Below are 25,869 nucleotides of genomic sequence, written 5' to 3'. Positions count from 1 at the left end.
CTCCAAATATATCACTTGACATCCTACAGAACAATGATCTGTTACATGTCTTGGTTGTAAGGCTTTTGAAGGCTGAAATTACCCCCTAAATCAACTCTGAAGGGCTTGGCACAAAGTAGATGATCTTTAAAGGTGTGCTGAATAGGTGAGCCTGCCACTGAATTTTAGCCAGTATACATTTCTCCACTGAGAAGTACCACCATTGCACAAGCATGACGTTGAACTTCCTTTTAGACTATATGTCCTTTTGGACTAGAGGAAGAGACTGTTTTCTAAACTTCCCCTCATCAGGTACTCCCATTCTTTGAGCCCAACACTAGCTGCACGTGCTACTTCACCTTTGAGCCTCAGTTTACTCATCCAGCAAATAAAAGGGTCTACCTTGCAGATTTTGGTGAAGATTATGGAAGTAAAGTTGTGGAAAGCTCCTCTATCTTCTTTTCACTATTCCAGGGTACTCAGGATAATGCCTCTGACTAAAGGCTACCCTAGGAAAAAATTATTATATTGATCACGAAAGGGCATATGAAGGGGAGGAAACAAAAACCCCAGGACGTATGTCCTGCCTCCCCGCTGCTAGCCTTCAATTTCAATTCTACTCCGGCTTGTTGGTATCATTTATTAATTAATTCATCCGTTCACATAACAAATGTTGAGCACTTTCTACTGGCAGGTGCTGTGGCAGGCACTGGGAGACAAATAGCATACATAAGACAGATATGGTCTCTGTCTTCACGATACTTGTCTCTACCACATTTGGCAATGTCTGGGTTAATGTCTTGTTAATGGTGGAAAGACGTAGGCTGATGTGACAAACAGTAAGGAGGGTGTGTGGAGAGGAGAGAGGTGGCCTGGCCCTTTAGACAGAGTGTTCAACAAAGAGTTCTCTGAGGTGGTGGCGTAAGAATTGAGTGTTAAAGAATGAGATTGGAGGGTGGGGAATCTCTGAGAAAGAGTGAACAGGATGGAAAGGGCATGCTGAGGAACCAGAGAAGGCAGGGTGGTTGCAGCAGAGCAAAGAAAGAGGAGAGGGGCACCAGGTACTGGTACTGTCAGAAAGTTAGGTGGGCACCTGATCATACAGTAAACCCTATCTGGATTGGATCATAAGTATGAGAGGAGGTCTTTCAAGGTGCTGAGCAGCGAGGGATGTGATTCGATTTAGAGTGCACAAAGACAGGCATTTCCTTACTGGCCAGGGACATTTCCCCACCAGGGGGAGCACCTGGAACGCACCCGCTGGGTCCTTTCCTTTCTGCTGGCCGGTTTTCATTCCTAAATCCAGGCTCCAGGCAACGAAGCCAGGGCTGGATCAGATCAGCAGCTGGAAATGGCTAGCAGGGAAATGGTCATTGGCAGTTATTTTCGTAATTGTTTACCGAGACTACTAGGTACCTAGCCTGAATAAAATGTGTTATTTCAGCAGAACTTCCCATACCTCCCTCCATCAGGGGTATGTTATCAATAGCCCCATTTTTGGATGACAACTTGGCAATTACAATTAACATATGTGCTATTCAGCCCAGCAATTCCACTTCTGGGAGTTTATCCTCACATTCATGAAATTGCCCATGTTCACAAAAAGGCTTGTACAAAGGTGTTCATTGGAGCGCTATTGGTAAACTCATGGAAAACAAAAAACCCTTCAATGTCTAGCCCTAACAGGGCATGGCAAAACAAATCATGCTTCATGCACTCTTGGGGAGCCATTATAAATAATGAGGGACCTCCCAGGCATGCTGTGGAATTTTCCACACAGCAAGTGCAGAACAATGTGTACAGTGCAGTCCTTCATATAAAAACATAGCTATAACCCAAATAAAGCTATATATTTTTAATTATCTTTATATAATAGAAAGAGGACTAGAAGGAGACACAGCAAAATTTTAAAAAACAGTGGTTACCTCTGGGGAGAGATCTGGATTGGAAGCTGCAGTTAGGTCAAGGGTGGCTGGCTTTCACTACCTTTATTGTTTTAATTTTTACTGTACTCGTGGTTTTTGTTTAATACAAAATGAATATGAAAAACAATTAAAAAGCTTAAAGCTACACAGCTAGGAAGAGGGGAAGCTGGATTCAAACCCAGGTTGGAACAGCACAGTTTCTAGTATAATGGGGTCCTACTATCCCCAGTCACTCACTCACTTAAATGTTTATTGAGTGTCTACTGTGGACCAGGCTAGGAACTGAGGAGGATATATGGGGACAGCAAAGAACAGAATGGAAGTTCCCTGTCTACTGCAGCTTACCAGTTGTTCGAGATACTTTTAAGCAAGACAGGCAGACAGACATACACTACAGGCAACTCTTTCTTGAGAGTTCAAACTTTGGTTCTGTTCCTGAATATGTCACTTTTTGTTAATTCCTAACATTTCAGTTACTTACTACCACTGATTCTCAGTTTTTCATTTGCAAAATGGGGACAACATTATGGATCTCACAGAGTTGCTCTGGCCAGGAAATGAGGTAAATGTTTAACCCAGAGCGTGGCACATGGTGTGTGTGTGCTCAACAAACAGGGACATTATTAATATCCTGAAGGTCCCATTTTCTTTGTTAGCAATTTTCTCCATCCAGCTCCTGAATCTTTCAAAAGAAAAGTAGTGTAGACAAGGGGGTGGGTTGGGGAAAAGGAGGAATGATTTATTCTCCTGCAGCCTTAACAGAGCGTTTCTCTTGAGCCACGAAGCTTTTAAATCTTCAGCCTGTGATCTCAATTCTGGGCTTACTCCTGGGCCCTGGTGCCCTGATAATCACTCATTAATTCATTCAACTCCCCATCCAAAGAGGATTTGCTGATGATGAACTCTTGTCTCCAGGGTCCAGCCCAGGACCTGGCAAGAAATGAAACCACAGAACCCCTGCCTTTGGCAAGTTCATAGGCTGCTTCGGGGAGATTTTATGGAGGCCTTAGGCTGCCCCCGTCTGCTGGAGAGAACCCCGAAAAGCCTTTGGCGGGGGTACTCCTCGGCAGCCTGGCTGCTGGACCTAGGTAGGCGGCCCACATGCCCCCCGCGCCCTCCTGCCTCCCTTCCAGTGGGTGGATTTTGCCCCCTTCCACGGTTCCCGCGCAAGATGCGGGCGGGAGGAACTGAGAGGCCCTCCAGGACACGTTAGCAGGACGCCTGCCGCATGACGCAGGCCTCTCGGGGGCGGGGAACACATGCAGCCCGTCCCTCTCCACGTCGTCATTCTTCCATGGTTTAGAAGTTTCAGTCGCGCACTGCTACCCGGGTCGGAGTTAGCTCAAGCGGTTACCTCCTCATGCCGGACTTTCTATCTGTCCATCTCTGTGCTGGGGTTCGAGACCCGCGGGTGCTTACTGACCCTTTTATGCACTAAATTCGGTATAATCTGTCACTCTGAAGGCTTTGTTATTTTTTGTCCCTTTTAACTTTGCTAAATTAATAGGTTGATAACATAAGTTGGTGTCGCTTTGATGGTATGACAGAAAGTATTGAGGCGGGCCACTGGTCTTACAGGGCGTGCGTGACCGGCCTCTACTGCCAGGTAGGATGCATGGGGACAAAAAAATGCTCGTGCAGTTCACGAGACACACCTGGAAGCTCCGAGACCCCACAACTTCGGACCGCGGAGTGCGTTATGGATTTCGTCCCAAGTAGAACGAAGTTTAACAGCAATAGCCGCAGTCTACTATTTTATCTGTATGACTGTTTTCTTCACATATATTGCCCCCGGCCAGGACTTGCCTGTTGGACCACAGCGAGTGATACTCGCTCGGAATTCTTCTTTACGTCTTTGAAAGCTCCAAGTTTCTTCCTCGCTGGCGGCCTGTGCCTACGCTGTTCTCACCTGTGCGCATCGTGTCCAGACATTTTATGCAATTTTTCTTTACCTTTAGCGTGGCGGCTCCCCCCTAGAAGCCACACAAGGGCAGGGGCCTCTGCCCTTGTTGTACCTACAGCGTCTAGTACATTGTTGACCAGATTTGAGTATTAGCTGATTTAAGTAGCTTAATGCACAGGGACATGCACACGTGTTTTTCATATTAAATTCCTGTAAGTAGAATTGTGGAACACAACTTGCCTATACTTAGGGCTTTAGATTGAAGTGGCCTCAGTTCCCTTGGGAAAGGTTAGGCTGGTATGGGGAGGGGTCTTTCTCAGGCGAGAAAATGCCTGCGTCTCTAGGGAGGCGGAGAATGCAAGCCCAGAGGCAGTGGGTGTTCGCAGTAATGGGCTCTTGGGGGCGCTCTTGGGCGGCCTACAATCCACAATCGTCTTCTTGTCCCTTGACCCGGTTGGGGACCACTGGGCAGCTGTTCCGCCTTGCTCTGGTACCAGCATACGCACCTTTGATCAGGCCCGGCCCTCGCATTCACCAAGTCTTTTTGCCCCAGTAGTGCCCCTACCTGTGGTGCACATTGCGCCGCACTTAAATTTTGGTGGTGGCACCTCCCCTCTGGTGTGCGCCTCCCATCCCGCGCGCCTCCTCTCCAGTGTGCACCTCCCCTCCTACGCGCGCCCCCAAGCAGAGAGCCCCCGGGACTGTTGGCGGGCCCCCTGCTACACCTAGGGCTAGTGGGAGTTCCTCCCTCAGTTTGGCAAGTAGGAGAAGGACCTTGGAGACTCACGGACCCCCGCTGTTCCCCACCCAAGACGTTGGGCTGAAGGATCCTTATAGGGGTTTGGGAACAGAGAACATCAGGAGCGAACATCAGGAGCGAGCACCTCCCTCTGGGAGAGAAACAACCCAGGCACAGAAAGGGGAGCCGAAACTTGAACCTTTCAAGGGAGAGAAACTGAGCTAAGGGGAAAACTATTGAGCTAGACCTATGATGGAAGCCGAGATATTAGCAGTGGTGATGGTGATGGCGGAGTGAGGGACTAGGGGGATTCAGCTAGACATTTGATCAATCTTCATTTTCCAGTTTACCATAAAGAACACAGATTACTTAATGTAAAACAAAACGAACACCAAATCCTTCCTGCTGTGGGTAGGAGAGGGACAATCCCCATACCAGCATCAACTGAGGGTCTTTTAAAAACTTCAGCTTCCTCCCCCGACCCACCCCAGACAGCTGAATCAGAATCACTGGGTGGTGCGCAGGAACCTGCATTTTTAAAGAACACTGGTGTGACTATTTCCTATTTCCTCTCCTCAAACCTTCTCCCAGACTGATTTATCTGCCTTAAATTTCATGAAATGAATTTACACAAACCTGAGAATCTCCTTACCTTCCCACCACCAAAGCCAATGCCTTTACCACAATGGTTCTACGCTCTCTGCCTGCCTTCTCACCATCTCTAGTGGAGGTGTCCGGGCAGTCACCACAGGAGATGCCTCCTGCAACTCCAGATCTCAGCCCCTAACCCAAGTTTGTCCAGCCTGTGGCCCACAGGCCATATGTGGCTCAGGATGGCTTTGAATGCAGCCCAACACAGATTCATAAGCTTTCTTAAAACATTATGAGATTTTTTGCGTGTGATTTTTAAGCTCATCAGGTATCATTAGTGCTAGTGTATTTTATGTGTGTCCCAAGATAATTCTCCTTCTTCCAATGTGGCCCAGGGAAGCCAAAAGATTGGACACCCCTGGCTAACCTCTCACACCACCAGCTCCCCAGCTCTACCAAAATATTCCCATCGGCCTTCATACTCACCTTAACATGGTCCCCCTCACAGCAAAACAAAACAAAGCAACACACACACAAAACCTTCCCTAACCCATGCCCCTTCCTGACAACATCTATTTCTCTGTCCCCTTTATGGCAAAGCCTCTCTGTCCCTACTTGATTCATTTATTCACTATCTCTTCATCGGCCTCTACTCCGTGCCAGCAACATCTCCTCACAGGGGGGTGAGAAAAACAAGAGAGGGATGGAGAAGACAGCTCGGACACACTGGTCCAGTTTTCAGGATAGGCAGGATCCCACAGCACCCTCTTCCTTCTCTACCGTGAAGAGATCCATCCCACCAGCCCACACCTACTCCAGGGGTCAGGTGCCAGGATCCCCTCCCCCATAAGATCACCACATTCCCTTTTCAGGGATATATATTCGTCTAACCTGATGACTACTGGCTTCTAGACAGGAGGTCTTTGGGCGGGGAGGATGGGTCCTATTGGTTCTGCTTGTAAAATGTATCCTGAATTCAATCACTTATCATTGCCACTGCAACTTGGTCCAAATAAATTCCGACTCCATCCCTTTTCACCTGGACTACTTAACAGCCATTCATCTGGGCTCCCTGCTTTCTGTGAGCACCTTTAGCCCATTCCTCACACAGTAGAGTGGACTGATGATCCATTCTGATCCTCCTTTCCTTCTAATTTTCTTTTATGAAAAAGGCAAGGAAATGCTCAAAGCTCCTGGGGTCATATTGGGATATAGAAGCTAGCTGGCCTAGAGGGATGTGGGAGGATACTCTGAGTCTATTTAAATCCCTAAATCTGAACCTTGTGAGGATGGCTGGAGACACACCCCATCTTAATTCAAGAGCCTCAGGCAGGAAACAAGTGGATGATGAAAAACGCATGTATTTGGCAGAAGATGAAATGCAGAAAGCACTCTCCTCTCCCTGCTCAAAGGATACTCTAACTAGCTGCCCTCCGAAGCTGTTGATGTATGGTTCTTAATGCTTCGTTTCAGACTTGAAACAGCATTACAGCAACACAACTTCTTAGTGCGGAGGTCATCCCTCAGCTATAAGAGACTTCTCGGTGGGGTTGTGCCCTGCTGCCTGTTTGGCTCCTCTTGCAGGTGTCCTGGATTTTGAAAGCTTCCATTTCAGGACCAGGCAGAGCAGCTGGGCTTTAAATGGGAGACTCATGTGATCTCCCCAGCCCAGAGGGGTGGGAAGCTGGAGGACAGGAGCCATTTTCTGAGAAAGCAGAAGGGACAACTTCTGCCCCCCATCCCGAGGCTCTCTTGTTCCTCCCGCATTCAACTGTAACTGAGCATGCTGTCTTCAGAGGGCCAGGGCTCCAGCTCAGAGAGGCACAGCCATTCTGGGTTCTGCTTTTTACGGGTGCTTATTTGGATTTCTTGCCCAGACCAAAGACCCCTGAAAAGGGTACCTGGTTACCTTGTCGGGGAGGGGATCCTGGCACCTGACCCCTGGAGGGAGTGTGGGCTTGGTGGGATGGATCTCTTCAGACTAGAGAAGCAAGAGGGTCCTGTGGGATCCCATCTATCCTGAGAACTGGACCAGTGAGTCCGACCTGTTTTTTCCATCCCTCTCTTGTTTTTCTCACTCCCCTGTGATGAGAAACTGCTGGCATGATGTAGGGACCAATGAAGAGACAGTGAATAAATGGATACATTAGAGATGACTTACCAAATGGCAGTTGTCCCAGGAGGACATTCAGAGTCAAAAAGCTCTTTTCTCTGGCTCTCCTGGGGATGGTATAGACATGTAGGGGGCAGTGGCACATGGAGTCACTGTGCGCCAACCTAGCAGACACAAGCTGGCTAATTCTGCACAAGTAGCCATTTGCTTTAGGATCTTTAACCAAGTGCCTCAATCCACAGTTTTGCGGGTCCACAGGTGATGGATAAAGCAGCACTACATCCCACTTTCCTCCCTGCCTCATGGCCCCACAATCGACTGTGTGACCGGGGGCTTGTGATGATTTCTCTGAGTCCCAGCTTATCATCTACAAAATCGAGGGGCGGTTAATGATACTGTCTACTTCATAGAAATTGCTTCATTGCTATAGAAACAGCCATGAGAAAATGTCATGAGAAAAACAGCCATGAGACAACAGCCATGAGAAAAACATCATGAGAAAATGATAAAGATATCACTAACGCAATAAATGGTATCATTTCTCCCTAGCATAGTGCTTGGCATACAACAGGCATTCAATACATGTTTACTGAAAGAATGAATAAATGAATACATGTTCAGAATGAAAATCTTACTCATCCTTTCAGGAAGGTATTAACTTTCTGTATTTCCCCAGTCCATGGAAATCCCACAGCTTTCCAGATACAGGTACTTAGGCTCCAGAAACTGATGCATTAAATTGAGAGAAAACAAACAAATCAACCCTGCATTGCATCTCCCTGGCAGCTGTTGGTAAGCCAGTAAATAGACATCTGGAGAGAGGACTGAGCCAGATCTCATTAAAATCAAAGTCAAGGGCTTTCCTTCAAGAATGTTGCTTTTTGCATATTTACATAATGATACCAACATGACTGCCCCTGACCTTGTTGGGAAACTGGAGAATTCATGCTGAGTTCCAGATGTGGCTGGTAGGACGTTAGTCTTCTTACTGCTCAACCTGACTGGGCCCCCTGGGGAAACAGAGTTTTGCCTTTGAGAAAAGAAAAGACCTCTAAGACACTTGGCACCCTGCTTGCCCTGAGTGGCTGTCTCAGCAGATGTGGCCCTCCCTCTGGTGGTGGTTCCCAAACTGTACCCTGTGTCACCTGGGGTGGGAACTTTCTAAAACAGCTGGGCACCACTCCTTGAATTCTTGATCCAGTAGGGCTGAGGGGGTCTCCCAATTTCCATTTCTAACAAGTTCCCGGGTGATGCTGCCAGTCCCAGGACTACTCTTTTAGAAACATTAGCCTAGGGCAGCTCTTCCACACCTATTGAGGTATTTGCCAAAGTGTGGCCCCTAGACCAATAGCAGTGTGACCTGAAAACTTGTTTGAAATGCAGAGTCTGAAGCTCCATCCCAGACCTCTCGAGTCAGAATCTTCATCTGAACAAGTTTGAGAAACACTGAGCTGGGAGGTATGCTAAAGAAGCTAATTCCTGGGGTCCTCCCTACATAACTGAAACAGGATGACAAGGTACAGCCTAGAAATCTGTATATGTAATGAGGTTCTGAGGGGGTTCTGATGCATGGTAATATTGGAGAACCTTTGCTCTGCATATTGAAATCACCTGGGGGAAGTTTTAAAACTGCTGAGGACTGGGTTTCCTTAAGGTCAATTAAGATCAGAATCTCTGGTCTAGGTATCAGAATTTTGAAAAGCTCCTTGGAGTATTCTAACAAGCAATCAGGATTGAGAACCACTTCTCTGTGTGTTGTTGCTGAATGCACACCCTCTCATTGGCCTCCCAAGGTAGTGGTTAAAAGAACCTAGAGTCAGAGTTAAGTTAGAATCCTGACGTCATCACTTATATAACAAAGCTTCCTTAGGTAAATTCCTGTCTTAGTTCAGGCCTCTATAACAAAAATACCATAGGTTGGGTGGCTTAAACAACAGAAATTTATTTCTCACAGTTCTGCAGGCAAGGAAGTCCAAGATCAAGGTGCTGGCCAATTCGGTTTCTGGTAAGGGCCCTCTTCCTGATGTGCGGATGGCTGCCTTCTTGCTGTAGCCTCACTTGGTGGAGGGAGGAAGCAAGCTCTCTCCACCATTCTTATAAGGACACTAATCCTGTCATGAAGGCTCCACCCTCATCACCTAAGTACCTCCCAGATGCCCCATCTCCAAACACCATCACAGTGAGGATTACATTTTCAACATAAGAATTTTAGAAAGACACAGACATTCAGTCCATAGTGATTACTCAATCTCTCTGAGCCTCAGTTTTCTCCTCTGTAAACTGGAAACAACATTATAACAAATGAGAACATGAGTGTAAACTAGTGAGAATGAGGCTTTGTACAAACCAGGCCTTCAATAAGAGGTGGCTTTAATTGGAGGGTGTGAGGAGCTCCACGGCCCTTTGTTACACAGTCTCTCTCTCTCCAGCCAGCCCTAGAGCCACCCTTGACTGCTTTGGAGCAGAAATTTGAAGCCTTCGATACGTTCAAATGCAAAAGTGGACATTTACTCCCAGAAGACCCCGTGGAATCTCACAGGCCCAGCTGATGGAGATCACAGTTTGTCAGCCAATGTCATCCTAATGTGTGTGGATGTCCTCAGGCTGTCAACTAGCTTATCAGGGCAGAAGCCCAGGAACGCATGTGGTAGAAGGTGCAGCCAGAGCCCCAGGGGAGTTCTGTACCCTAGCTCTTGGCAGGTGCCTGCGGGCCTGGAACAGTTTTAGGGCCGGGGAATCCCCCTGATTCCTAAGGGTCTTTTTCTTCACAGTAATGCCTCACGGGGCCTGGCCCTGATGCCTAGGCCCAGAGACCCCTCTTGGCCCAGGACTCAGACTTTCCACCTACTCAGAGGTCTCTGCAGAGGCAGAGTGAAGAAAATGAAACAAAATTCACAGGTTTATTCCCAAATATGATGTTTCTTAAGAATATAGTAAGAAACATGACAAAGGGTGTTTCTATCATCCACTGGTTTAAAGGCCTATATTCGTTTTCTATTGTTGCCTAACAAGTTACCACAAATTTAGTGGCTTAAAACAATACCCATCAAATATTTCATAATTTTGTAAAGTCAGAATTCTGGGTGGACTCAACCAGATTCTCTACTCACGGTCTCACAGGCATAGTGACAGCAGGGCTCCTCTCTGGAGGAGCGAGAGGAGACTCCCTCTCCAAACTAATTTAGGTTAGTGGAGAATCCAGTTCCTTGCAGCTGAAGGTCCAATGTCCCCATCCCCTCACTGGCTGTCGGCCTGAGGCTGCCTGCATTCTTTGTTCTCATGCCTCTCTTTCTTCAAACCAGCAATCTTGCACCAAGTCCTTCTCAGGCTTCAAATCTCTCTGATTTCCACCTCTGCCACCAGCTGGAGAGAAAAGGCTTTGCTTAAAAGGCTGTTATTTGATTGGGCCCACCTGGATTATCTCCTTTTTGCTATCAAGGGAGTAACACTGTGGGGCAAAAGTCATGGTGGCCATCTTAAAATTCTGCTTACCACAATACCTATTTTCTTTTTATTTTGAAACTTATAGCACAATAGGGGAAGACTGCAATATATTATATATGCTAATGTTTTCCTCAAACACAGTATCTGAAAGAATCTGCTCCAGTGACTTGATAATGGTTTACTTTTTTCTTTCTGCTTGCCTATACTTTCTAAAACTTCCACAAGGAGAAAGTGTCAATTTTGTAAAAAGAAAAAAGTTATCTTCAAAAGCAAAGAGATCTGACTGTATGAGATATTAAAAGATACTAAATTAACACCAATTTACGTGGTGTGGTCCAGGTGCAAGCATAGTTATGTAGATCAAAGGAACAGATATTGTAGCCCAGAGACACAGCTGATATGAATAATGAAACATATCACCAAGAAGGCAGAACAATGCAATGAATAGGGAAATAATTGATACATTTCTGATGGTGGAATAAAAATTTCGAGGTGAAATTAATTCATTAAGACCCTGAATTTCCATCTTAGAGGAAATGAAATTCAAGTTGAATTTAAAAGTTAAAAATAACACAATAGACACATTAGGAAATAAAACTAAATTCACAAATACAATTTTTCTAAAAATCTGGTTAGAAAGATGACAAAAGGGCTTTTATTTTTAATCATTCACCTGTGTAAATTCTATGCTCTTCAAACAAAGAGATAGACTATTGATAAATGTGTTTGAAGATTTCCTTCCTGGTTGAGTTCTCTCGAGTATGTAAATAATAAACCATAAAGAATGTGCTTCCATGTTACTTAAGTTCTCAGGGTTTCCCAGCCCATGGGTTCTCCGGTACTGAAACAGTTTTGCCTGTGGAGTAAAGGTCGTCTACATTCCTGACATCACAGCGTTTCTCCTCTGCAGCATACTTTGCTAAGCAAATCAGTGCCATGAGCTCTGAGGGCCTTTCCACAGCACACCTGGCTATGGCTCTTCTCTTTTCTCTCTTGCTGTTAGGCTGCCACTGCGCCATTGGGGGACAGCCTCTATGCCCTGTTGCAGGCAAAGAAACTGGGCTGCAGTTGGATGCCCTACTTGTTCTATGTTTAGGCATGACCTAATGTGTGCAATGTCCAAGCTTGATGCTTTGGGGGTAGAGGATTTGTTGACTGCACGCAAGAAGCACATAGTACTGTGCACGCAAGAAGCACATAAGTCTGTATGAAATGTATTTCGAATAGGGGCTTGATATGGTTTGGCTGTGTCCCCACCCAAATCTCATCTTGAATTGTAGTTACCATAATCCCCACATGTCACGGGAGGAAGCCAGTGAGGTAACTGAATCATGGGGGTGGGTTTTTCCTGTTCTATTCTCATGATAGTTGATAGGTGTCACTTGATCTGTTGCTTTTATAAAGGGCAGTTCCACTGCACACACTTTCTTTGTCTGCTGCCATGTAAGACTTGCCTTTGTTCCTCCTGTACCTTCTGCCATGATTATGAGGCCTCCCCAGCCATGTGGAACTGTGAGTCCATTAAACCTCTTCTTCTTCACAAATTACCCAGTCTTGGATATTTCTTCACAGCAGCACGAAAATGGAGTAATACAGGGCTTGAGGGGGAGTGGTCATCAAAATCGTGTGTATTGTAGATACCTGTGCATTTTTCTGAGGAGAGGGTCCATGGCTTTTATCAGGAGTCCCTGGCCTAAGGAAGATTAGGAATCCTGTTCTAGTCTAAAAGTGAATAGGATCTGATTGTAGGTGATTCCTCTCAAAGCAGAGCTGGGATTTGAGCTACATCTTCGCTGTTCAAAGACCATGTTCTTCCTTAGTTCTCAGGCATCACTGAACAACTGAGGACCCAGGAGTGCTTATTCCTATACCCCTTCTTTTCTCCTCCCTCCACTATAGGAAGGACCAAGCCTTCTTCCCTCCAAAGCTGGCTGAAAACAGCCCCTCTAGCAGGGCTTTTTCCCTCACCCTCCGATTCTGGAAGCCCAACTGAGAGCTGTCATCAGGGAAAGGTCCCTGCGTGCAGATGGCTTCCTTGAACTTGAATTATTCATAAGCTGTTGCCAAGAAGCCGCAGGGACTCACCCACCCCACTGACAGAAGAGAGTAGTTTTCCATCTGTTCACTCAAAAACTCATTTCCGCCCAAATGAGGATATTTAATCATAAGTTTTTCCCCTCTGTCTCTGCTACTCCCAAATCTCAGACTTTCTTCTAATAGAATTAGGATGCTGGGAATGGGGAAAAACCCTCCAAGCATGAAACTTCCTCCCCAGAAGGGATAGAGGGTGGAGTCACCTGCTAAAGATGAAGCAGCCCTTCTGCAGCGTGACTCAGCAGCCATTTACCTGTTCTCTGGGCCCAGATGTTCTCTCTGAGTTGGGGCCTGCTGACCCAGGGGTGCCCTTTCTCAGTTAGGGAGTCTTAGCCAGAGAGGACCGAGGCACACATAGCTGGGCAGGAGGCTTCCCTGGGGATGGTGATGCTCACAAGCCACCCTGCTTTCCTGAGAAGACCCGAGGAGAGCTCTGGTTGCAGGCTTCCTCCAGCCCACATGCATGAGAGACCCCAGAAGGATACCTCGGGGGTCTGGAGAAGCTTCCTCTTCCTTTTTTAGAGAGCAACAGGGGCCTGAGCCCACCTTGTTGACTGAAGGAGCCATTTGTTCTCTGGAAACACAGCTTGTTGACTGAAGGAGCCAGGCTCTGAGATAACACTTTTTGAATACATACTGTGTGCCAGGCCCTATGCTAGGCACTGGACGGAGTCCCTACATACCTTTGAGCAGCTCACCTCCTAGCAGGGAAGGCCAAACTAGAAGTGGGGAATTAACCCAAATAAGTCCTTAGGGCTATGGTGGCACACGCACGGGGGTTTTGAAGAAGGAGCTGCGGATTCTGAAATGAAGGGTAAGACTGAACGAGTAGAATTCCAGGTTTTCATATGCCTGTGGGGTTCTCAATCCCTGAAAAATGGCATCCATTCAAGCACTCACAGCAGAAAATGTATCCTTCTCTCCTGCCCCCTTTCCTCCCAGCCCAGAGTCAGTCCTCTCATCTCCCCTGAGAATGCGCTTGCCATGATTCCTGATGACATGCACATGGCTAAACCCATCGGACACATCAATAATTCATCTGAATTGATGCTTGTCCTTAAAAGGCTGTCCTTCCTCAGCTTCTAGGATTCCATATACATATTCTCAGACCCTTTTGCAGGTTTTTCTTCCTCTTCCAGATCTCCACATGCTGGAGCTACCCAAGGCTCTGTCTCAGGCTCTCTTCTCTCTCTACACTCTCTCCCTGGGAGATCACATCCAGTCACTCTTTTTAAATAGCACCTATAGCTACTAACTCCCCAACACTCCATCTCAGCCTAGACCTTTTCCTTGACTCTAGGTTTGAATATCTAACAGCTTTTTTTAACATCTCACTTGGATTTTTAATTGGCTTTCCAAACTTAAACTATCCAAAGTAGACTCTTAGGTTTTTTTTTACCATAGCTTCTTCCCTGCTCTGCATTTTAGAAAAAAAAAGGCATAACCCTTTAGCTGGCTGTTTAAGGCAAAAACCTTGGTACCATTTTTGAATCCTCCCTTTCTCTCATGTTCCTCCTCCAACCCATATTCAAGTCCTATTTGTTCTACCTCCAAAATGTGTCTCAAGTTCCTCTGTGTCCTCCCATCTCTAGTGCCACCACCCTGGTCCTCCATCATGTTTTGCCTGGATGACTGTAACAGCCTGCTAATTGGCTTCCCAGCTGCTACTCCTACCCTCCACTTCAACCCACTTTCCACACAAAAACCAAAACAATCATTTAAAAACATATTTAAAAATTAAGAAGAGAATTCTATGTATAATAGCATCAAAAGGTATAAAGTACTTAAGAATCAATCTAGCAAAGGATATGAAAGATTGTACACTGAACACTGTAAAAAAATTGTTGAAATAAATTAGAGAAGACATAAATAAATGGAAAGACATCCCATGTTCATGAATTGGAAGACTTACTATTATTAAAATGTCAGTAGTACTCAAAGTGATCTGCAGATTCAATATAATCCATATCAAAATCCTAATGATATATTTGGCAGACGGAAAAAAATCTACCCTAAAATTCATACAAAATCTCAAGGAATTCCCAATAGCCACAACAATTTGGAAAAAGAAGAACAAAGTTGAAGGACTCATACTTACTAATTTTAAAACTTATGCCAAGCCTACAATAATCAAAACAGTGTGGTACTGTCATAAAGACTGACATACAGACCAATGGCACAGAGTAGAAAGCCCAGAAATAAACCCTTGCCTGTATGGTCAAATAATTTTCGATAAAGGTGCTGAGATCATTCAATGGAGAAAGGACAATCTTTTCCCAGCACTGGGTAGCCACATGGAAAACTGGGTAGCCACATGGAAAAGAATGAAGTTGGGCCCTTTCCTTACTTCATATGCAAAAATGAACTAAAAATGAATAAAACGCCTACATGTAAGAACTAAAATTCTTAGAAGAAAGCAAGAGAAAACCTTCATGACATTAAATTTGGCAATGATTTCTTGAACATGACACCAAAAGTACAGGCAATAAAAGAATAAATAAATATAGTGAACTTCATCTAAATTAAAGATGTTTATGCATCAAAGGACACTGTCAACAGAGTAAAGAGGCAACCCACAGAATGGGAGAAAATATTTGAAAATCATATATCTGATAAGGAATCAATATCAGAATACATAAAGAACTCCCAAAGTGTAATAACTAAAAAAGAAAAAACCCATTTAAAAAATGGGCAAAGGAATCAAATAGACATTTCTCCAAAGAAGAAATATAAATGACCAATAAGCACATGAAAAGAGGCTCAACATCACTAATCATTAAAAATCAAAACAAAATCAAAACCACAATGAAATATCACTTCACATTCAATAGAATGGTTATTACCAAAAACCAGAAAATAATAAGTATTGGAGAGGATGTGGAGCCACTGGAATCCTTGTGCACCGTTGGGGGGAATGTAAAATAGTGCAGCCACTATGGAAAACACTACAGCAATTCCCCCCCAAATTAAAAAAGAATTACCATATGATTTATCAATTTCACTTCTGGGTATAACCAAGCTAATTTAAAGCAGGGACTCTGACAGATAGCTGTACACTCACATTCATTGCACCATTATTCACAAGAGCCAGAAGGTAGAAGCAAGCCTAATGTACATCAAAAGATGAGTGGATGAACAAAGTGAGTGGTATATATATGCAATGGAATATTATTCAGCCTCAAAAAGGGAAGAAATTCTGACACACACTACAACATGGATAAGCCTTGAAGATATTATGCTAAGTGAAATAAGCCAGTTACAAAGAACAAATACTGATTCCACTTACATGAAATACCTAGAGAACTCCAATTCATAGAGACAGAAAATAGAACAGAGATTATCAAGGGCAGAAGGGAAGGGAGAATGGGGAGTTAGTGTTTAATGGAACAGATCAGTTTTGCAAGATGAAAAGAGATTGGTTGCACAACAATGGGAAATGTACTGAATACCACTGAATTGTATACTTAAAATAGTTGAAGTGGTAAATTCTATGCCATGTATATTTTACTAAATATAAAATATATATCTGATCATTGCACACCCCTCTCTATCTCCCTCCCCCAACTAAAACCCTCCAGTGGCGTCTCATTGTCTTAAGGATAATGTCTAAAATTCCTAATACTAATTTTGTTAGTACTTAGCCCATGAGGCCCAGTACAGTCTGGCTCCCAAACCTCTCACCAGAGGAATTGTCTCTCTCCTCTCTAGCCACACAAAACTCTCTCACATTGTCTCAGAGGCTTTATGACACTGTTCTTCAGACTGAATTCTCTTCCCCACCCTCTTCATTCTTCACGTCTCAGTGACCTCCATCGCCTCCCTAAATGATGGTGAGCTCCAGCACTGCAGGGACTGTTAGGGCCTGCATGAGTGACAGGGTGCAGTAGCTCTGGGGAGCCTCCCTTAACAGGCCTGAGGCCAGAGCCCCGGCTGCTGCCTTCCACCTCCAGGTCCTGGAGTCCTCTCCCCAACCACAAGTGGGTGTGCTGTGCATATTTTCTCTGCCTAAGGCTGTGTCTTCGGTTTCCCATGCAAGGGTGTGTGTGCATGCGTGTGTGTGAATGAATGTGTGTATGTGTAGAGGTTGTCCCAGACTCCTCTCCTCTCCACCCACCACTTATTCTCTGGACTGGCTCTCTGGCTTTCTGGAATGGATGAGTTTCTTTCCCTGCCAGATAGGGATGGCCCAAGGTGGCCTCATTTGACTTCTCTGGACAGGGCTTCTGGCCCATCCCTCATTCCATGGCTTTCTCTCCTGGCTTTGAAAAGAGTTCTGAGCATAATATTCCAGGCAGCTCTTCTAAGAGCATAACATTGAATTATGCTTTCAAGCACAGGGGTATTTTCCTCTCTTTTTTTCCAGACATGAGTTCTGGGGCACTCATGGCTATTGCTAATTCTTCTTAATGCCCTGGCAATAGAAACAAGTTACGGTCTAGGCTGTGCAAGCAGAGACCTGGCCTGCAGGGGCTTCTCAGGAGGGTAAGGGGTTTTGAGCCCTTCTGACCACCCTGGCATTCATGTCTGCTTGTCCATGGCTGTCTTGGCTACCCCTCCTGGCCTCTGGTACAGTTGGGCAGAAGGGAGAAGCGTGGTTAAGAATGGCTGGATTTGTGTTTCAGCCTCTTCCTATTCCGTGACCTGGCAAGCTACTTTAGCTCTCTAAGCTTCTATTTCTGCAGCAGTAAAATGAGAATTTTAGTAGTACTTACCTGTGTCATAGTATCAATGTAAGTAATAGAAAAAATAATGCGTGTAGGTGCATAGCCCAATACAGCAGGCCTCTCTGGCCCCATGGCTGAGCTGGCCTCTCAGTTGGCCAATGTGGCCAGGTTTAGGCCACCCCGTCCCCTGTGTGGGAAAGGCATACACCATCCTTGGAGGCCTCAGGGCCCAATGCTGAGGGTCTTCGCAGTCCTCTCTACATCCCAGAAGGCTTTGTATTCCCAGAGTGACAGCAAAGACAGAAGTGGACTAAGAAGAGCCAATTCCCCTTCTTCCTCTCCTTCCTTTTCCTTGGTTGCAGCTCAGTGGTCAGGGCTCAGGCAAGGCCTGGGCGACCTCCTTCTAGCTTGGGCTACCCTCTGGCCTTCTGATGGGGTGAGGCACACCTCCCTCCCCAAAATCACCCACCCCTGGAAACACACAGTGCTGGCCCCTCAGCTCTAAGGGTCCATCCTCCAGATGGCAGCCCTAATGAATGCTTAGCCTGAGTCTTCATGAGAAAAGAAGGGGTGTGGATGGTTAGGAACCAAAAAAGGGAATTTGACCTTCTTTGGTGGGAGGGGAAGGCTGCACCTGGTCCTCAACCACAAGGAGGATTACACTCCAGGGAGAGTTTGGAGAATAGAGTGGAGCCCACATTACTAAGGGGTGGGGCAAAGTCAGGGCAGGGAGTGGCAGGGACAAATGAAGGGGAGAAGTGGAAACACACATCTTAGTGTTTGGTATTTATAATGGATCCTGTAGTGATTTTTACTTTAAATTTATGGGTCTTTAAAACTTACGCGGATCACCTCTTTGGTTTCTGAGGTCATCTTGGTAAAGTGCAGTGTGTGTATTTTGGGTGCTCAAAGTGAAGCGTAGCATAGGATACCCAGCATGAGCAAGGCCCTCACTAGCCGCCCAAGCTCGCATGGCTGCCGGGGAGGTGGGAACAGCAGGACAGAGCTATGGGAGAGTGACGGGGACCAAATGCACACCCAAGGTTAAGCCTTACCTCTCAGGACACCTTCTCCCTTGGTCCCCTAGACTGATGCCTTCCCCTTCAGGTAAGTTCCTTCCATTCCTGTCATCTCTTCCCACTTCTGGGAGTTCCTAGGCATTCCTGCTTCTAGATCCTTCATTATCTGTCACAGAACCACAGTGCTGTCCTCAGAGTCAGTAAGAACACACAGGCTGTAGTGCCATTATCTGGCTGACAATTCTCTTCCCCCACCATCAGTAGAGAAGCCTCATGAGAATGACATATCTATTCCCCAGGGTCTAACATGGGGGTGCACATAGGTAGCCCTCAACAAATATTTGTGGAACCAATGGATGGATGATTTTAATGGATTGATGTCATATCTGTCTTTCCTCAGACTGGAAGCTATTTAAGAGAGGGCCTCTGTCTGCCACTACCATTGCTGTATTCCCAGCAGCAGTGCACTGACCAGCAGTAGTGCTGGGGATATATCTTTGGGTCATTGGTTCCATGAAGTGAAACGAGCTCCGCCTGCTGGAGTGAATCAGCCTTGGCAGAGGGAGGTGTGGGTGGGAAGGAGGTCTGTCCCATTCTCCAGGAAAGTGGGCCAGCCCACCTGTGGGAAAGACACAAATAAAGGCTCTCAGATGCATTGATCCTGAGCAGTCCCAGACAGCAGGATAAAAATAAGGCCACCTAATGCTGTACCAAGCATTTTATATAGATCATCTCATTTCATCCTCACGACGGACCCATGAAGTAGATGTGACGGTCATCTCCGTACTACAGAAGAGGAGACCCTGGGAGGTCACATGACTGGCCCCAGGCCACACAGGTAGGGGGCAACAGCACCACAGCCACATGATACCACCTCTCAGAGTGCTGAGGATATTCTAGACGCCAGAGATTATGGGAGCTGGGGAAGGAATCTGAATGTGGGTTGGCACAGAGGGGATGGGCCTGGAAAACCTGGACTTGTTCTGTTGTCAGTGGTGGTCCCTGAGAGTCAGGAGGTGTGGGGTCCAGTCCCAGCTCAGCTATTTTACGTGCTGCCGGTGGTTCTCCCTTCCCTGGGCCTTGGTATCCTCATCTGCATAATGGGATTGTGCTGGCAACCACTTCACAGGGTGGTGCTGAGGACTCAAAAGTCCAGCACACAGGCAGGGGATCACCATGCTGGAGGGAAGGTACTTCCAAGTAATAAGAGGAATAAAGTGCGGGGTGAAGGCAACACCGAAAACTTGAAACCCCAGGCCCAGAGGAGGGTGAAATAAAAACCTGTTTGGCAAAGACAGACTCAAACCCCCATGAGTTGTCTGGGTGTCTGAGGGCTGGCTGCTGGAATCTCCCCAAAACCATCCCCCAGGGCTCCTTTCTGAGCTTCTCCAGAATGGAATTGAGGTGTGGAGGAGCATGATGGCCTCAGACCAGCACACTGTACCATGCACACGGGACATACATTTCTTTGGTTTTATTATTACAAACACACCATGGCTCTGTCACAATAGGGAAATCTGAGCTCTACATGCTCTACATACCATTTCTTTTCTACCTGGACAGGGCCCCATAAAAGCCTCCAAGCCATGTGTAGATGCAAGACACATTTGACAGAACAGTTCAACTCATAGCTTATAATGATGCCATTTCTCCAGCTGTGCAAGGGCTTTACAAAAACTGTGCCAGGACTTCCCATGAGGCTGGATTGCTTGATTCATGTTTTATGAGCCCCACAATACTGAAGCTCCTTTTCCAGGGACTTGGCATAGGCAGTCAATTCCACATTTGGGATAGGTCCTCTCTGGAAGCGAATGTCAGGCAGTGACATCCAAGTTTCTGCATGCAGTGGGTTAACAGCCATGTTTAGGGGGAACACGATTTAAAAAGTACATCTCTCTCCCTCCTCCCCCACCTGCACAAGGCTCACATCTCATTATGGTGCGGCCCATGTACATTGAAGTGTGATACTTGGTTTTGAAAACATTCAAACAGTCTCTGTGGAAATCTGAGAGAAATTGGCGGGGAGCTGCCGTGGTGCATTCCTCCTGTAGTCCTTCATGCTAATGCTTCATCCTCTCTAATAACTTCTGATAGACAGGGGCTGAAAAAGAGAAGTTTGTAACGTCAGATAGGTGCAGATCTCCCCATGTCTGTCTAGGACACTGTCAGAATCTCAAGGACCAGGGCCAAGCAGCCTCCTTCTGCCATGCTCTCCTGCACATAGCAGGTGCTTTGTGGTTTGTGAAACTTCACTCTTTACTCAGGCCCGATGTTCTGGTTTTCTTTACCTGTCAACTTGGAACTAGATCCTCACCATGGGCTCCTGCCAAGCCCTTTGCAATATTCCCAGACTTCCTAAGCTGAAAACTCACAGTAACCCTAAAAGGTTGTTACTCTTATTATCCCCATCTTGCAGAGAAGGAAATGGGGTGTTCTGGGTCTGACCCCAAGTCACCCTGCTGTTCTGACTGCAAAGGCCAGGCTTGTTTTACTGCACCATGATGTTCTTATCTGTATACAGCAGATGGCAGGCTTGGGCTTGCTTGGGGGTAAGGCCTAAACAGGTCTGCAATGACTTCAAACCCAGACCAGACTTACCTAGTCGCACAGACCTCTGGGAAGCCTGAAAGAAAACACAAGGTGTCAGGTTTTCTAGTGAAAGTTATAACTGCACCTGCTTATGACAATGGCTTTGCCCACTGCCACCCCTACTCAGAAAAAATGCTGGGGTGAGGAAGAGGAAGGGGAAGGTGGAACTTATAGGCGCCAGGGAGTTCCTCAGGTGGCCTTGGCAGACATAAGTTGTGCAAGCCCCTATCAAGTGTGGCTTTAGGTGGACATTCCTAGGAGACCCCCAAGCCAGGCTCTCCCACTGAGACTACAGCCTAGAGTTGAGGGAGCTGGGGCTGCACAGAGGTGGCCTCAGGAGTAGGAGTTCAGGGCCAAGAATCCTTCTCGAGGGCACTAAGGAGACTCCTGGGTACAAAAGTAAAGTGACACGGTAAGTTCCAGGCCTCTGGGTTCAGGACGGCTCCCTGCAGCCTCTCCTCTTGAAGTGCAATCTTTCTGTAAGGCACCTCACATTCCCAAGAGGCTCCACCTGACCCAAAAAAGCAAAAGAGCCAAGTAGGGCACTGAGTACTGGGCAAGCTGGGGAGCAGGAAAGGAAGCTCAGAAAGAGCCAGAGAGGGTTTGAGAGGGAGGTAGGGCTGGGGCAAGGAAGGGATGGCTCCACACACATAGCGAGCCCAGTATCCCTGTATCCAGAATCCACACAGTGCCCAGGAGAGCCCCAGCCTCACCCAGGATGGGCAATGCCATGGACAGCAGAAGAGTGACCCAGAGGCCCTGGCTCAGGGCAGGCCTGGCCACTGTAAGATGAACTTGGGATGGGCTGCCCTCTTGGGCAGATGGCTTCCAGAGCTATGTCTGTTCTCTCCAGCAGTGACTTCCCCATGATTTGAGGCTCAGAGGCCTCTGTGTGAAAGCCTGCACTTTGGCCCATGAAAGCCCAGGAGTTGCCTGGGTTCTTTACTCTGAATTTGACACAGGCTGGGGCTGAAGATGCCCCAGTGGGAGTGGAGAGAAGTTTTAAGAGAGCCCTGGGGAACAGCCAAGGAAGACAGGGGCTGGAGAGGCTCCTCTATGGCCCAAACAGAGGACCTGAGGCTGCTCAGGCTAGGTGCAAACCTAGCAGGCATCTTACCCTGGAAAACGCTGATGCTTGTTTGAAGATCTCAAGCGCGGAGTCTGCAAGTTCATCCCCTCTTTCCTGAGGTCTGTTGGCTGAAGAGGAAAGAAAAGGCAGGTTTGACCAGAGTGAAACCATTAGCATGTCATTCATAACAACCGTGACTGAGGGGCACCACGGTGGGCTTTCTGGCTCACATTTCCAAAGATATGTTTTCTCTATAATGTTTCATAACTCATGGTAGAACTTGGCCCATGGGGAGAGAGCGCCAAGAAAGGTGAATGCACACATGAGGAGAGGCAGGACTGAGGTTCAACTGCACTGGAGGCAAGGAACACACACTGAGGTGAGATGCTGTAAGAGGAGTGCTGGGAATCATGCGGACAGCATCCACGCGAATACAGAAAACTGGGCTGTGTCCAAGGGGAGTTAATATAGCTGGGCAACTCCGCAAAGAGCAATGTGTCCTCACATTCCTTAGTGTGGTGCATTCAAAACCAACAGCTCCCAATTCACTCTGCAATCAGTCACATAGGCACAGTTTAACTATCACAATTACATGTTATTCTGATCATTGTTTAGAACAGTTTTTCTTCTCTCCACCAACTGCCACATGGAGAAAAGGACTGGCTGCAGAGTCAGTGGGGATGCGACACTTACCCGGAGGCTGCAGAACATTGGTGATGACATGGACCACGCCATTTGTGGCCATGATGTCAGGCTCAGCAACAGGCTCCTTGTTGACACTCACCACATTGTTTTTCTAAAAGAAAAACAGAGAGTAGTGGTTGAAAGTAGAGCATTTATTTATACATTTATGTATTTATTTTATTCATTCAGCAAGTGTTTAACTGAACCCTTTTCGTTTTTTTTCCTTGGTTTTTTTTTTTTTTTTTTGAGATGGAGTTTCACTCTTGTTGCCCAGGCTAGAGTGCAGTGGCACGATCTCGACTCACCGCAACCTCTGCCTCCTGGGTTCGAGTGATTATCCTGCCTCAGGCTCCCGAGTAGCTGGGATTACAGGCATGCGCCACCATGCCCGGCTAATTTTGTATTTTTAGTAGAGATGGGGTTTCACCGTGTTGGCCAGGCTGGTCTCAAACTCCTGACCTCAGATGATCTGCCCACTTCGGCCTCCCAAAGTGCTGGGATTACAGGCATGAGCCACTGCACCCGGCCTACTGAACACTTTTCATACGCCAGATCCTGTATAAGACTGGGGATACTCTGGTGAATGAAACAGTCCCTGCCCTTGACAGACCTTCAGTGTGGGGGATTAATTCAAATCTCCTGTGTGGATTTAGCACCTTGCAATTTACATAATGCTTTTTTGTGTGATCCACTCAGTCCTCACAGCAATGTATGATAAGGAGAGTAGATATTATTGTCCCATTCCACAGAAGAGGAGACTGAGACTGAAGACAGGCGAAGTGCCTCTTTTAAACTAAGTAGGTGGAACGGCTGGAAATGGAAGACAGGCTTCCTGCTCTGGGCAAAAGGCTCTTTCCATTTTGCCTGGGTGCCTGACTAAAGATTTTCTCATAGGAGGCCCACCCAGGGCAAATCTATCTTAGGCCTTCCTGAAGGATCCATGTGACAAACTCAAGGCGGTACGAGGCACAGAAGCCTGTGACAGACAGGACCCCAGCATCTGAAACCAGGTGCGAGGAGATTCTTGAATGACCTGCTAAAGTCAAACAAGTCATCCCTGTGCCTACCTCCCTACATGCATATCTTCCTATGCTCCTGGTGAGAAACTGGTGAGGAATGGATGGCTGAAGACCAGGAGAGAGGAGCAGAGAGTAGAAGCCAGCCACACACTGAAGAGTGGTCCCTCCACAGAGGGGTCAGTGGCCTCTGCATGTGCAGCCAGGGAGATTTCTGGAGCTCGGCTGGCTATCTGCTTTAGGAACACTCTTAGTGCAGTTACGAAGTTATATCATCAATGTGCAGAGCAAGGGAAGGCTCACAGAGCAAGTGTCGGAACTCAAAAAGCCTCTTGGGATGGTCTGGTTCATGGTAGAACTCAGTGAACCCCTGGGTTTGGGGGGTGGGATGGTGTGAGTAGAGACTGATCTCTTCAGTCACGTAACTAGTTGCCTACCACCTCCTTAAGAGAAGGAAGATCTAATAGTCTCTCTCAGATGCCAAATCAGATGCTCTATTCCCTTGTAAATCTGGAAGTTCTCACTCATGTCTAACTATGATCTCACTCGATTTCCCTGAAGACCCTCTTCTCTTTTCTCTTTTTCTTTGGACGAATTACACTCAGAGATTCGGGCTGCATCTTGAAGGTTGTGTGTGTATAATGCCATCCTGGGGGTGAGATATGTCCTGGAGCCCTGGTGGGAGGGCACAGCCAGCCTTTGATTTGCAGGACACTTACCAAGCTGACTTCCAGCTTGTCCCCTTGGAGAGACTTTAGCCGCACCAGGGCCCCGATGCCTCCGCTAACCAGGATTTCATCACCAATGTGGTATCTCAGGATGTTGGCAAGTTCCTTGGCATCTCCTGCAAGTTGCGGGAAAAGGAGATAGAGTTAGTCCCAAGAATGGTAATTAGCCTGGTCAAGGAGGGCCCAGAGGAGAAGATATAAGTGGTCACCCCTGAAATGAAGAACTCCCTGCCCAGGGAATAAGCACTTATTAAGCTCCCACTGTATACTCAACGTTGTGACCCACAATCTGTCTAATGGTCAGAGGACACAAAGCACGTGTTCATGACCACAAATCTGCCCTGGCAGTCAGTTGGCTTCTGGGTTAAATATGCTCTCTGGGATGCTGGGCTCCCTGGCTGCTGAGAAGGAGTTAATCCATACTCTTCTGTGAGTATGACTCATGTTTCCATGAGATAAATATTTGCTTGGAAAGCCAGGGACCTTTCCAGCACCGGCATCTGGGACATTTCATCATCAGCATGGCTCCTGACGGTTATAACACAGTAGTGCAATATTTACACATTCTGCCCTCAAATGCACATTCTGTTTGAGACGGCTATTTCCTGAAGGGAGAACTTAAAAGAGTAGACAGCTGTACTGTGGAGGAGCCATGGAGCCGATGAGGTCAGGGCTGAGGGGGATATTCCCTCCGCAGCATCTCTCCTCGTCACGTCTCAGCATTCCTTTCAGCCCACATCAGTGTCTCCAGCAACTGGGGCAGGCATCTGATTGCCCATAAAGGTGCAGAGGCATTTCCCAAATTAAGTGTGGGAGGTCATTCCGAAAGTTTCCAGCTGCCCTCTCATCTCAGATACTCCCATTACCAGCCAAATGGCTAAATTTCCCCAGGGCTTATGAACAGCTATTTCCAGCATCTTGAAACCTAGAAGGGAGGAAGTTTTAATGTATTTTGGAGAGTTCACTTGGTTATTGACAAATCCACATGCGTGCCAGAGGGTGGAGCCATTGGGTACCAACTGATTTTCAAACATCCACAACCTGGAGCTGACAAGGTTCCCCTTCCACAAAATATTGCCTGGAAGTACAGAGCCACACCAGCCCCTGGGGTGCATGGGATGTCCTTTCAATATCTCTAACACCTGGACCAACCTCTAACACTCTCTGTCCCCCGGGGGTGCCTCAGACCTGGGGGAGGGTGTGTTTGGGAAGCTTTCCCCATCCCCCTCCTCAACTCCCACATAATTGAAAATGAAAAGAAAGCCAAGCTGGCTCAGGCCACCTGGGGAATATTCTGTTCTTGCTGGACAGA

General features: G+C 46.9%; 2 protein-coding genes across 3 annotated transcripts in view; both read right to left on the bottom strand.

Annotated features, from left to right (window-relative positions):
• Window positions 1–25,869, bottom strand: part of SMAD5 (SMAD family member 5) — a 281,680-nt gene that overhangs the window by 98,499 nt on the left and 157,312 nt on the right. The window lies entirely within an intron of this gene.
• TGFBI (transforming growth factor beta induced) overlaps window positions 19,935–25,869 on the bottom strand; it is a 34,593-nt gene continuing 28,658 nt past the window's right edge. The window contains exons 13-17 of one of the 2 annotated variants that reach the window (XM_032157963.2): window positions 24,549–24,673; window positions 22,823–22,925; window positions 22,178–22,257; window positions 21,070–21,094; window positions 19,935–20,572 (exon numbers count right to left, since the gene is read on the bottom strand). In XM_032157963.2, the coding sequence (XP_032013854.1) occupies window positions 20,532–20,572; window positions 21,070–21,094; window positions 22,178–22,257; window positions 22,823–22,925; window positions 24,549–24,673 (374 nt within the window). In that variant the 3' untranslated portion in view covers window positions 19,935–20,531. The remainder of the gene's footprint in view (window positions 20,573–21,069; window positions 21,095–22,177; window positions 22,258–22,822; window positions 22,926–24,548; window positions 24,674–25,869) is intronic. The other variant, XM_058441221.1, reaches the window with a different exon arrangement.

The sequence above is a fragment of the Hylobates moloch genome, unplaced genomic scaffold (genome assembly GCF_009828535.3).
Source record: "Hylobates moloch isolate HMO894 unplaced genomic scaffold, HMol_V3 SCAFFOLD_6, whole genome shotgun sequence".
Taxonomy (NCBI): domain Eukaryota; kingdom Metazoa; phylum Chordata; class Mammalia; order Primates; family Hylobatidae; genus Hylobates; species Hylobates moloch.
The sequence above is the reverse complement of the archived record's forward strand: the minus strand, read 5'-3'. Positions and strand labels throughout refer to the sequence as shown.